At 37.2% G+C, this 13,811-nt stretch overlaps 1 protein-coding gene across 2 annotated transcripts in view; it reads left to right on the forward strand.

The window, feature by feature from the left end:
* The window catches only part of ADK (adenosine kinase), a 296,570-nt gene that overhangs the window by 241,074 nt on the left and 41,685 nt on the right, over positions 1–13,811 (forward strand). For both annotated transcript variants that reach the window (XM_075717813.1, XM_075717812.1), the window contains exons 8-9: positions 6,438–6,473; positions 13,065–13,179. In XM_075717813.1, coding sequence (XP_075573928.1) covers positions 6,438–6,473; positions 13,065–13,179 — 151 coding nt within the window. The remainder of the gene's footprint in view (positions 1–6,437; positions 6,474–13,064; positions 13,180–13,811) is intronic.

Here is a 13,811-nt window from a genome sequence, read left to right on the forward strand (position 1 = left end):
GATCTGTTACTATATATGTGTATATATATGCATCTGTTATTTTCTCACTTAAAATTGGGATGGGTGATAAAATCAGGTATAACTTAGTGTGGCTTTGTGTAGCATACACAGGAAAGAGTGGTATAAAGACAGATCAAATTACTGCACATTTATGGGCTGTATTGAATACCTGGATTTGATATAAGAACATCCCACCAACTGTCTTGGGAAGTTAGTGGGTGTATGTATGATATCTTTGTTATAATTCAAAGATAGCAACTGAAAATCCATTGTCCTGTCTGGGCCTTAAGCCACGTTTCCAGGGTCATATTTAGTGTAAACTGGACTGGAGCTGGAAGAGTGGAAAACATGGCATGGCACAGCTCTCTAGCCCCCTCCTTAAAAACTAGCTTAGCTCCTGTACTGTGACAAGTGTTTTAAGAAGGAAGTACCAAAAGGAGGGCACATGGTGATCTTGGCAGTAGTATTCTTCATGACTTATTTTCTGACAAAGAAAAAAGAGGGAGATTTTAACAACAGATGTCTTTTTTAAGGGCCTGTATTCACAATTACTGGGCACAACAGATACTGCTGAAGTCAGAGGTTCTCAGTACCTATGGAGTTTATAAAACTAAGGGTATAGCTCTGAAAGCTGAGAATTTTATAAGAAAGCTCTTTGTTAAGGACAAGGAAAGACGACAGAAGGGACAGGGAGATAGGAAGGACAAATGTGCCTACCTAAGGAAAGCTGAAGTACAAGTGTTTGTAATTATATTATAATAAAGCAGAAGACTTTCATGTCTCTAGTGCAGTGAGACAAATAATACATGAAATTTTGTTTGGTTTCCTTTTTTTTTAATTATTCTCATTTTAGAAAACTTATAAGTATACTGTCCTGTAGGAAATCATGAATAAAAACATCTATTTTAGAAATACAAATCTTTAGCACCTATCTCTAAGAAAGGAGATTGTCAGTATAATACAACTTCAATTATTTGAGTCAGTGTCATGGTTTAGCCCCAGCCAGCAACTAAGCACCACGCAGCCACTCGCTCACTCCCCCTACCCCAACGGGATGGGGGAGAGAATCGGAGGAGTAAGAGTGAGAAAAACTCCTGGGTTGAGATAAGAACAGTTTAATAATTGAAATAAAGTAAAATAGTCATGATAATAAAATAATAATAATATACAAAGCAAGTGATGTGCAATGCAATTGCTCACCACCCGCCGACCGATGCCCAGCCAGTCCCCGAGCAGCGGTCGCTGCTCCCCGGCCAACTCCCCCCACTTTATATACTGAGCATGACATCACATGGTATGGAATAGCCCTTTGGCCAGTTTGGATCAACTATTCTGGCTGTGCCCCCTCCCAGTTTCTTGTGCACCTGGCAGAGCAGGGGAAGCTGAAAAGCCCTTGACTGGTGTAAGCAGTACTTAGCAACCACTAAAACATCAGTGTGTTATCAGCATTATTCCCATCCTAAATCTAAAACACAGCACTATGCCAGCTACTAGGAAGAAAATTAACTCTATCCCCGCCAAAACCAGGGTAGTCAGTCTTCTATAGAATGAAGTTGTAGGTATTGATATGCATCATTTGCATGAAAGTCTTCCCTATATATCCATTTGTTTATTTTACTTTGTTGTCACCCTTTTTATTTAGATAACAGGGTTTTAATGTTAGAGAAAATTTCTGCAACTAACGCTTTGTTGCAGCAAACGAGGCAAGCTGTAGAAAAGCAGGAGAGGATGCAAAGAACACAAAGTTATACCAGGTTTTGAGATGAAGTCATGAGAGGGATTGATAGTACTAAATGATTATACTGAAGAAAAAGGGATTTATCTGAGCGAGATGATCGTAGCCTTTAATGTGTTCAAGGAAACAATGTAAATGGAAGAAAACTAACAATTCATACTTCTTAGAAGACAGTCGTACAACGGCAGTAGCCTGAAGCTGAGGAAAGAAATGTTTAAGACTGATTTTTAGAAGATTTTAGCAGTTAAAAAAGTCTTGTAAGGTATAGTGATGGAAGTACTACTCAAGTTATAATCAAACATGGTTGGTGCCAGTAGGCATGGTTCCGTCAAATGCAAACACTAAGTGGATGGTCCTCATAGTCATTTACTGTTTCTTATTGAGTGAGTCCACTCAAGTTTGCTTTTTTATTTCTTTTTGTTGTTATGCACTCTGATTTACTGCAAGGATCTTCCTCTGCAGTTACACATACTGTATGTGTGTGTGCAGGTTTAAGATTACAGTGATTCATGGGCTGGGCTGAACCCACTAAGTTCCAGATTTGTTATGCAGAGGAAGAGGAGGATATTCTTGAAAATGTCAATAGGGCTTATTTTGGGTAAGTCAGGAAGTTTTCAGTTATTTGAATAGCAACTCCCTCAAAACCTGCCAGTAATCCCCCAATTAAAAAAAGTTAATCAAATCCATTTTTTTTTCTTTCCAAGGAAAAACAGAGAATTAGAGCTGCACAGGGTAGTGCTGCACTATGTGAGTTTAGGTTATTCTGTGAGATGTTTCCTCTACCAAGAAGGATGGCAGGGGAGGGATTAGCTTCAGTGTGCCCTGCATTTGCTTTCTTGTGTAATTACGGGAAATGCATTCAGTGTGCAAGGGTATCATTGCTGTCCTGCTGTTTTATCATTTCTTTATGAGATAATGTTGATTTCAGCAATGAAATGCAAATTTAGTTTACAGTGCTCCTTTTCTCTGTATAAAGGTTAAAATGCATATTGTAGATAATACTGTTGGTGGTGCTTTTGAAACAGTCTTTGTCAGCTAATTTTAGCAATACATGCTTTTAAATGCTGTTCAATGCAACTGCATGAGTTTTATGTTGGCCTACATGAATTAAATTTAGCCCAACATGCATGTTGTTACCATTTTGGCTATAATTTGATTAAGTCGTCATAAAACCTTGGTACCAACAAAAAAAAATTTGGATGGGTTGAGAATATTTAATATATAGTGTGCCTTCTGTGTGTTATGGCAAACTGAACGTACAATTATTGAAGCTGAGCCATCTTAACTCTATAATCATAAAATTCTTCTAACACAGGGGGCTAACAAATACTCCTAGGAACGCAGATGCTAATGAATTCTGTGTTTGGAGGGTATGTTTCTGTTTACTTATAAACAAATAGTTTGTATTGCTGGTGATAAAAGGGCTCAGAATTTTAACAAGTCCTGTTACAATTAGCCCCAGTGTAGATTATAGACAGCTCCATTTAGTAAATGCTGGGACTCCAACAGCAATAAAATACATGCAAGAATGGAAACAGTTTTCAGCTAGCAAGCAAGTTCTAACATAACAGCAAGGCCAGTACTAACGGAAGTTGTCTTTTTTATTGTTATCTCTTTAATTTATCTCGCTTTCCTGTGTAAACTGCTCACTATTGTGCAAAGAGAGGGTGTGTGTTAACTTTGGTGACATTGTGTTACTCCCATTAAGTTACGCTGTACACGGGGTTTTTTCAGCGTGACTGTACTTAGGATTTTTTTTTTTTTCCCCAAACTGCATGAGCCAAATAATGTTTCATAACTAATAACAAATCCCATTTCTACTTTAGGTGGTATGGCGATAAATTCGCTGGCACGGTTAGTAAAAGGATTATATAAAAAAAGGAGTGTGAGGTTTTAATATAGTTAGTATGAAAGAGTAAAAAGGTGGGGGAGAGGGTTTTATGAAATGAGATGTTCTGTTGTAGACAATAATGGAAAATAGCTCTGAAAATGCTGAGTTGGAGTAATGAATGAATAATGTCTAAAGTTTATCAAAACTGAAAGAACTCCTGATGTGAAATGAAGCCTCCTAAGAAAATTCTGTTCTGTCGCTGTCTTGCTTTGCTGTTGTCGCCTGTCACGCATGAATGAAAATGCTGCATTCTCCGGGGAGCGGTAAAGCTTCTGTGTAGGTTGTTTATTTCCTTAATCCCTCCTTCTTCGTGATTTCCAATGTCAGATATAAAATGGAAAGCCTGTAAATATAGTGATTATCATACTGATTATCACCTGCATCAGGGAACGCCCTGGCTGGCCGGTGTAACCCTAGCAGTCTCCACATGTTACAGCCACTTAGATTTTAACCTGACTACTTTATTAGAGACGTAAAGCTCAGTATGAGGTGCCCTAGGGCTGCACAGATGGGGTCTGCTTGTTTCCTGTTCTCACTGTTATTGTGAATAGATACTAAAAGGTTCTCATCGCTTTTATCTGGTTAATTTACTTTGAACTGTCCCTGGCATTCAGGGCCTGCCTCACATTTCTCACCATTTTGCAAACACCAAACTGTAGTCTCCAAACGTGTGTTTTGAGCTTTATTACCTTTTTTTACTGGAAGGGCCTTAATTCTTAAAGGGGCGCGATTCTGAGAGAGGCTGGTTCTTAGGGGGCTGTAGGCACAGTCCTTACTGAAAGAAGCTGCTCAGGGGTATCAACTGAACTCTGCTATCAACTGAACTCTGGGGTTCAGTTGATAGGAGAGAAGGAAATTAAGATTGCTGCTGTTCTTTGGCACGTTCAGACACCCTTAGATTAGAGGTCAACTGCAGGAAAATCTATGATTGTGTGCTAGCTACCATTATTCATGTAGCTGGGCAGCAGACCAGGCTAAAAGATGACGCTGTAACAGGAAAATCCGAAGATGGGATACTTTTTAACAAATGTGCAATCATTTATCCTTTCTTGTGGAAGGGCCAGGTCTTTCAAACCACATGTGCTATGCACGGGTGCCCCAGTACAGAAAATTAAGATGAATTCTCTCAAAGTCTCCCACATAAGGAAATACTACTTAACTAGAAGAGTTTTTATTTCACAGATGTAAGAATGTACTGGTGTCCAGTTTCCTGGCCAAACAATAGTTTAACACAGATGTTAATGTCCTGCTGCACTGGGACATTAAAGAAATCCCCTTAGGACAGATCAGTGTAACTTCCGATTTCAATTGCATGACAAAAAACCTGAGGTTGAAGAAGTAATTTGGCTACAGTATGTAGTTTTTAGTCCATTTTCTTATTCTCTCCCCCCTTATGAGTGCCTTATTTTTGGGTTGTTTTTTTTTTTTTCTGTGTCCTGGTCCTATTTGAGGCTTTCTTGATTGTGTTGCCGTTCATTGTGAGTGCATCATTTCAGAATGGAAGCTTGCAGGCTCCTTTTTTCATATGAGCATAGGCTTTGTTAATCACATGCTGGTTTAGGAAAACACTGCATGATATCTTTGAACCCTACACTCCTTCTTGACAGCCAGGCTAGCAAATGTCATTGACTGTGTGATGTACAAGAAGGAATTCAATTGTAAGTAAATTGTCAAAGTGGCTAACCTTGCCCGCACCCAATTGTCAGGACCATGATTCAGTTTTTCTGTCAACATCAGCTAAGGCTAACCCGGTCAGCCTTATGTTTCTGCCGTGAAGCAGCCTGAGGAGTTGTGCTTTTCAGCTTATCACATTTTATTAACCTCAACTTACTGTTGTTGTAATCAATTGTACCCACTTCAAATATTGCTCCCAAATTGGCAGATCATATATGTCCACGAGTATGTATTTTCTGCAGCACTAAAAGCTGTCGTAGGGACACTGCACTTAAATGGTTTGGTACGGTCATTATTTTTGTTTAGTTGGATCAACTCCCCATTTTGGCTCAAGACTTATCCCTCTATTAATATCACTTGGCAAAGATAATTGGGAAGAATGCAAGTAAAAACATAAAGACTTTGAGGGGTTTCTGCAATATTTGCAATGTTAAGGTAGAAAGTGAGTAAGGGAACAAGCATTGCTATTGTCTTCTGTCTCCTTGCTTTTATTTCAAAACAGATTTTAATTGCTCCAATTAAATAAGAAATAAGAAATATTTTTAATATTAAATAAGAAATGAGGACATTCTGATATCCTGATGTTTCCTCTGTTCTTTCAGGAAAAGGACATAGTTAAATTGCCTAAAGCAGTGATTAAGACATCAGAGTATTTTAAAATGCTCATCTGATTCCACCACGAGGGTTTGAACACATTTTGTGATCCTATTTTTTTAAGGCACTGTACATGACAAATGATTTTGTAAAATGGCTTGATAACCTGTATCCTGTGAAGTGCCATACATAACTGGAGATATGATACAATTTCAATTAAAAATATGTCTGAAGGATATTTGTCTGGATTTGAAGTAGTGGTTTCCTAGTCAAAGTCCTATCTCCAGAAGTAACTTTCCTCGCCTGGAAAAAACATATTGTACCTTCTTAATTTGAACTTGTGCAGTGTGTTGACATTGTACCGTTGTTGGGCTTGAGGGAAGGAGGGGGAAGCTTTTGGTGCGACTATCAGGATTGAACAACTGTATATGGGTATATTGAGATAATCGTGTAAAAGGAAAACTGGCTGAATGAGTTTCAGAATGTGTTATTTCTTCATTATCTAGCACTTTATAATTAACTGTTCTTTTTTTATTATTTCAGGAAGCTGCCACTTTTGCTAGAGAGCAAGGCTTTGAGGTGAGTTAACCCACAATTGCACACTAAACAGATCCTAAAGGTTTTTTTTCTTGCTGATAATGAAGTTCTTTTGGACAATGATTGATGTGCTATTATACTCTCCAAGCCTCGCAGCGGTTGCCATGGAAACTTGGCAGTCGTCATGGTTTCTTTGTTCTGCCAGCTCAGTGTTATGACGCACTCTGCTAGGTCTGCACCCAACATCGCCTACAGATGTTATTTATTGAATTTTGAAAAGCCTCTTGGGAAGCCGAGAGGTTGGGCACGGTTTCAAGCTGCTTCTGCAGATATGGGACCTGTCAGTTTGTTCAGTTAAAAAGCTACCTCATTAGCTGCATTACACTCCATAAGGATTCACTGCTAAAGCAGTGGTGAAGCAAGACTAAATAGTGAAATATAACACCGCTTAAATAACTTAAACCCTGCCATATGCGGATTATCATTATGCAAATGAATTTTAGAAAGGTTGTGTATAAAATTGTTAGGTACTGATTAATGTAAACCATGCTTCTACAAACAGCTTCTTTTAGAAGGGGTAGTGTGGAATTTGTGTTTCAAAACATATTCGAGTTGGTGTTTTCCATCTGTGCTCTAAAAATGTATGATCCTCTACTTTCTTGAAGTAAATACTGTTGATTTTACAGTGATTTTCAGAGCTTTTGATTTCCTCTTCTTGAGGTTTTTATTTGAATAGTATCTCCCATTGGCTAAATTCAGATAACTTAATCTGGAGAGCTGTCAGCTATTGGTCTCTAATGCTGAATTCAAATAGGCAGGTTTTAAATACTATAATTAATGTGACAACGGTTGTGCTAATTTTGCAGATAGTAAGTGATCTTACTGAAATCTAAATTGCAGAACTGAACACACATAAATCCTTTTACATGTTTTTTCACTGGAATAAGACCCACCTTAATTGATTTGTTTGCAGTATGAAAGAACAGATAGGAGCTTGACTGCTTAACACCCATTTTGCATAAATAATAGAAGCCGCGCAATTCAAACCGCATCGCTTTAAGAACATGCCACTTTTGTGTGTGGATGGTTGCATATAAAAAAAGAGGGAAAGACTGACGGCTTTTGTTCTACGATTTAGATTTCTTTAGAGCCATACACCAGCAGGTACATCAATACCATCAGTGTTTTAGATATTAAAACTGTGGGCTGTCCCATTTCATTTTATGTTTCCCCAATTCATGTGGCTGCTTTGCAGAAATCAAGACTTTTTATCACTGTCAATTTTCATTTGTATAATCTGTATTGTTAGCATAAAAATACACTTTGAGTTTATTCTATCAAATGAATGAATTTCACAGATGCCTCCAAATATAATATGAAGCATAACAAATTATTGGTACCCTCTGGTAGCTAGACAATAAAAAAAGAAAGGAAGTAGTGTATTAAGTCTACCCATTCTATATTTTTATTGCCCCCTTGAGCTAAAGACTTTGAATGTGCCTGGTTTAAATTCAGTTCTAGTGACAAACTGCTTTTGCTGGTGTCTGCTAACTACCATCATATTAACCTTTCCATTAGTGCTTGCTTAGAGATTCTAGCACAGTTCCTTCTGAACATCCTAAATCTGCCACATTTGATTACAGCATATCAGTAAAGTGCACAATGATTATGATCTTATCTCTTATTACCCCCTTGCTTGGCAACAACTCACATGTCAAGTTTACTGACAGAGATGTGTAAAACTTGATAAGTGTCCACAGTCTTGTTTTCCATTGTGCTGTGGAGGCAAAAAAATCACACTACTAATAAAGTATCTTAGGAAAAACTTCGAGTTCAGTTAGCTTTTCAGTTAAAAACAAGAAAAATTTCCAGCAACTCTCAAAAGCTTGTAAAACAGATTCTGCAATTTATATTGAGAATAGAGAACTGACAAAACATGGAAAAGTAAAGTGAAAGACTGGAGTGACCAGAGCAAAAATCAAGAGGATATTTATCATAGAAGTGATGAAAAGTTGCTGGTAGCTGAATTTGAATTGCAGCCTGGAATTTTATTTTTTTAACAAAAATCATCAGACATCTTTTAGCATGGAGAATCATTTGTGACTGTGACTAGCGCTTTTTTTTGACTCTCTTTTTTAATTGTCCCCTTTTCTACCTTCCAGTAATTTCAACCAAATGCATCTTTTAAATATAGATTAAGTATATCTGAAACAACTCTTGAAAAAGAAGAAGTACAATCAAGTCAACTTCAGGAAAAAATACACCTTTTCTGAAGAAATAAAATCTTGTCATAGGCAGGAGAAAACACTTCCATGACACAAATTTGTTTTTCCTTTGTAAGAGAAACCGTGTTCAAAGGAATTTCTATTTTTATGCTTCACCTTACCGAGAGTTAGTTTTCCATTGTACTTTGCTGAAATCCAAGGTATTTTTGTAAAATCAGTAATGATACTTGAAGACCATTATTTCCTTCATTTCATCCCCTGACCAACGCTTATCTGTAATAATCAAAAGTAGAACATTATTTCTGATGCAGTCCCTTCCTGGAGTGCATCAGTGTTTTCATTTTCGTGAATTTCATGTTCTGTGACATTTTAAAACTATTAAATAAACAGTAAATTCACTGTCTGTGAAGACAGTGCTTCGTCCTAATTGTATATTTCAGTCATCTTACTAATACATTATAATAGTCAAAATTTTCATCCCAGAGAAGGTCTTGGACTTGCTTCTCCTTGAAGTGGTAGAATGGTTGTCAGTGTATTTTAACTGGATGTTTGTAATATGTTTCAAATAACAAAATTGCCAGGACAAAGGTTTATGAGGATTTGTTTTTACAGAATAGTAATTTGCTGTTTATTTTATGTAGGAATTAGAAAAACATAATCCTACTTTAACATAAAACTTAGGGTTCAATTCTGTCTGTCAACCCAAGAAGTAAAATGTAAAATGATGTGAATGGAACAGTACGTATCTAAGGGGTTCGTAGCAGCTGCCATGCAAAAGAGTTTTTCCTGTTAGAGGCAGAGGTCTCCTCCTAAGTATGTATTGGTTGGGGAACCAAATTAGAGAGTTTTGGTACCCTGGACCAAATTTAGGTCTTCAAGTTAATGAGGTACACTGCACAGGTCCGCTGTTCCCAATGGATTTATGTCTGTTTAGGTCAGAGCTGTGGTAGTCCCAGCTATTGTGTATCTGTTCAGAGGCAAAGATCAGAAGACATAGTTTTTCACATACCTCTATCTGATCCTGGGATAGCTGGTGTACTTTCTCTACGTGCATATATTCCACTTACTTGCTGGAATGAATGCCACATGCAAGGTTTTTCAGGTGCAGCATCAATAGGCAAATCATGCTTTTGTGAGATTTGTATGTCAGCTTTGTTAAATCAGATTCAAGTGTATAATTGGATATGTGTGAGTATCCTGAGAATTTGGGGCACACTGTAGAGGCTTTAGGACCACAAACCAGTACAGGCTTACCATTCAGCCGTGTCTGTAGATACAGGATGTATAAGGAAGTCTTGGTAAGTGTGCAAGTACGAGTCAGTGCAAAAGAAATATTATTCATTTCAGCTATTTGAAAATACTATGTATATTCTGAACAGAAATAGGAGATGACAACATTTCATGATGTTTGGCTGACAATGAAATGAGGGGCATGGTACCTCTGCAGTCTTAAGCTGTAAATATTCACATATGATAAAATGTCACAGTTGTACCTTCAAAATACAACATAACAGTAAGGTGGAGATATATTGTGCAAAAGTTAAGCCTCCTCAACACTGAGATTGCAGCTCTTCCACTGTATAAGCTCTATTTTATTCTCCTCCTTTGAAAAATTGTAGTATAGAAAGTGATTTTGGCTGAAAATGGCCAAGTTAATTCTCACAGAAGATGCTATTCAGTTACTTTTAAGGTCTGCACAATCAGACACAAGTCTCCAAACCACTCTGTTTTCAAATTTCTGCTTTATAAAAAATTGCCTTTTTTCCCCTAAATACCTTCCTTCTACTGTTACATGCTTATTACCTATTTAATTCTTCCTGAAAACATATGTGCTTTTTACTTTCTTTTGCTGTCTACTTTATTTCATCCTTTATCATAATTCTTCACTAATCTTTTTCCTCAGGGTCCTCTTTCCCTCATATAAGTTCATCTTTATTCTTCCTTAAACTGAAGGAATCATCTCTTGATCATGGCATTTTCTCCTATTATAACTTCCTCATTTTCCTTTTAAAATTTCAAGTGCATGTAAATACATTGCACAAATATCTTCAAGCTCTTTTGATTTCTGTGCCTGCTTTGCTCCACTGTAAATGTGCTTAATAAAGTCACTAGTAGCCACTTCCTACTTAGCAAAAACTAAACACCTCTCTCCTGTTTCCTTTGATCTCCGTGATGCTTTATTGCATTTTCTCATTCATGGATCTCTTAATTATCAAGGCCTGAAGTAGTTCAGAATTTAAGTGAACCTTCAGAAGCCTACGTATTACCAAGCTGGAGGGCTGTAATTCTCCATCCGTCTCCTATTCAACAGCTAGTGCCACCAGCTGATACCTGCTAGTCACAAATGTTTTAAAAAGGCGTTTCAAAACAGAAGAGCAGCAATTTCATTGGCACTTTTAAGGGACTCCTTGCCTTTCGAGAATTAAGGGTAAGATGTCCCCTGTTCGCTGTCCTCGGTCCATGCAGAGGGGTTCAACGTTCTTTTTCTTCTCCGATGGAAGTCATTGCCTTCTAAAAGCTGTATTACCAATCTAAGCAGGAGGAAGGAATAAATAACGCAAATGAGTGTGTAGTATATAGAAATGAAAAGTATGAGAGAATTTTAAAAAAGAGGTAAAGAGACCAATAAGTAAGGGGAAATTATTTTCGTGTTTGGCAAATGTGTGTAAATCACTGAGCTCACTGACTACCAGAGTTGGGGGAGAAATTAGAGGGACGCCAAGAGTATTGCAAAAGAGCTAGATAATTTTCACATAAATAGATACCAGTAAACACATAGCCCAGGCATATTCTCTGTCCATAATAAAGGTGGAGTGCTTGAAGATCAACAAGATTATCAAAAATCAGCAAATAACCAGGACTGAATGGTATGCAGATTATAGTTCTTGAAGTGTTTAACTGACCTGCTGATGAAAAATAATCAACCTCCTGTTCAGATCAGCAGCTGCAGTAAAAATGGCATAAAATGTACCTGGGTTTCAAAATAACACTATATGCTGATATTTTTATATATATGCTTTTTTAAGATCAAAATCGATTTATTAATAATATAAATTAATTGTGACAACTCTGGTAAATGACTTGAAACCACTCTGGACAGCTTTATAAATGAACTCCATTACATAATTGTGTTAAAAAATGAGTTGGGATTCATAACGAACAGGACACAAAACAATGCAGAAAGTACCGTCATGTTTTCATATATTCAACACTAGGGCCTCACCAAATCAGCTGTTTCACTACAGTTGCTTGTACGCAAGAGCAAACTGGGGAAAAAGGTATGGTGTTATGTAACACAGATAGGAATACAGTGGGACATGGTAAGTAGCGCAGAAAATAATTATAGTCTTTCTTACTTTTCCTAATGTTAAAAAATGAAAGAAAAAAAGAAAAAAGTATAAATGATGGCAAGAAATAGGTTTACATATACCAAAGTTGATTTGTAGTACTTACTGACTTGAGATAAATCTGACAACAAAAGCTTCCCACATAGCATTATAAAAGGATTTGATGCTTATACAAATAACAGGAATACCTATATTTAGGTTAGGCTGAAAACTAAGTAAATTAGAAATTGAAATCCTTGTGTTTCAGATCGTAGGACAACTATGAGAATAGGAAGGATAACTCTAAGGATAGGAAGGATAATATTCTAATGACAAGTTGTGCTCTTTGGATGGATGAGAGTTTCGGTTCAGTATGCCAGTTTCTCTGTTCCGAGCTACATGCACTATGGTGTACAGATAAAGTCCCTTAGCTTAGCCTTACTTCAGAAAATCGGGGATGTTCTGTGCCCCACTGAATATAACTTTCACCCTTTGCGTCCCTGCATCTCCATTATGCGACCAGCAAGTGAGCACAGAGCGTACTCACCTGGGCTCCACGCCTCCCTTAGGAGGTGCTGCAGTGTACAGTCAGTTTGCTTGCTGAGGTCAGTTGCTGTAGGGAAGTTGGAGAAACAGTATTTGTAATCCTGCTGAAATCAGAGGGATTATAGTACTATAAAACCTGGCTAAATTGGGTGAAAATCAGGCTCAGAGTTTATCCAAAGTATTCTCTTACCAATTTGATTTTTAATTTTATGATAGGTAAGGTTAGAATCCAGTCAGCAGCAAAGAAACCCACTAATTGCTCATTAGGAAATGCTCTGTAATTCCTTTGTTAGCTTTGCAGTTTTGCAGCAATTGGAATAGCTGAACTATCATTATCAAGATGAAAAACAATGGTCTCATAGTACTACATAAACCCTTAGGAGAATGAAGTATTCCTCCTTTTAAAAATTTTCCTCTACTGACAATAAAGTCTATTTTATACCTAGCCATAAGAAAATAAATCTTTGATCTGCTAATAAAGTTCTAATCTCTCACCACTCTAGTATGCTGGTAACAAGAATTTTCTTTATTAATAGACTGAAGACATTAAAGAGATAGCCCGGAAGACACAAGCCCTGCCAAAGGTGAACACTAAAAGGCAACGAATCGTAGTCTTTACCCAGGGGAAAGATGACACTGTGATGGCTACAGGTATATCTTTCAAATCTCCATTGTCGCTCACAGTAAATATTCTAGTTAATCAATTACAAGTTGTGGTTTTACAAATTATAACTGTTAAATGGTAGTCGGAGCATTTGCCTTTTGACATTAGTCCGTGTTTCTCATCTGTTATGCTTTTAATTATTTTAAGATTCTGAATTTGAGAAGTTAATATTTCACAGGAATGCCCAAGAATTTAGTTCTGAACATCTGAATTTCTTTTTTTATAACACAGATCTAAAATATTGATCCAGTTGGTTTTACTCAGATTTTTATGACTTGAGATTTTATCTGTGTAGCCATCTTTGCTGCAAACAAGAACACACTATGCCTGCTGAGAACAGCTGTGCAACAGTATAGTATATTTAAACATTTGTGAAGAGGAGGAAGTGAAATCCGGTACTAAGTGAATTTCCAGGCTTTTTTGCTTTGAGCAGAAAAATCTCACTTTAGCTTTTCTCAGCCGTCTGTGCTTCTATTCTCAAAGGAATACGTGGGAAAAAGGTGTTCTAGCAGGGATACAAGTAGTTTGTGCTGTCTAAATTGATGATGTATGACACACAGATTGAAGCATTGTAAACATGACTGCCTACCTTTTGACAGTCTTTAATTCTGTCCACCTA

Source organism: Pelecanus crispus, chromosome 10 (genome assembly GCF_030463565.1).
Source record: "Pelecanus crispus isolate bPelCri1 chromosome 10, bPelCri1.pri, whole genome shotgun sequence".
NCBI lineage: Eukaryota > Metazoa > Chordata > Aves > Pelecaniformes > Pelecanidae > Pelecanus > Pelecanus crispus.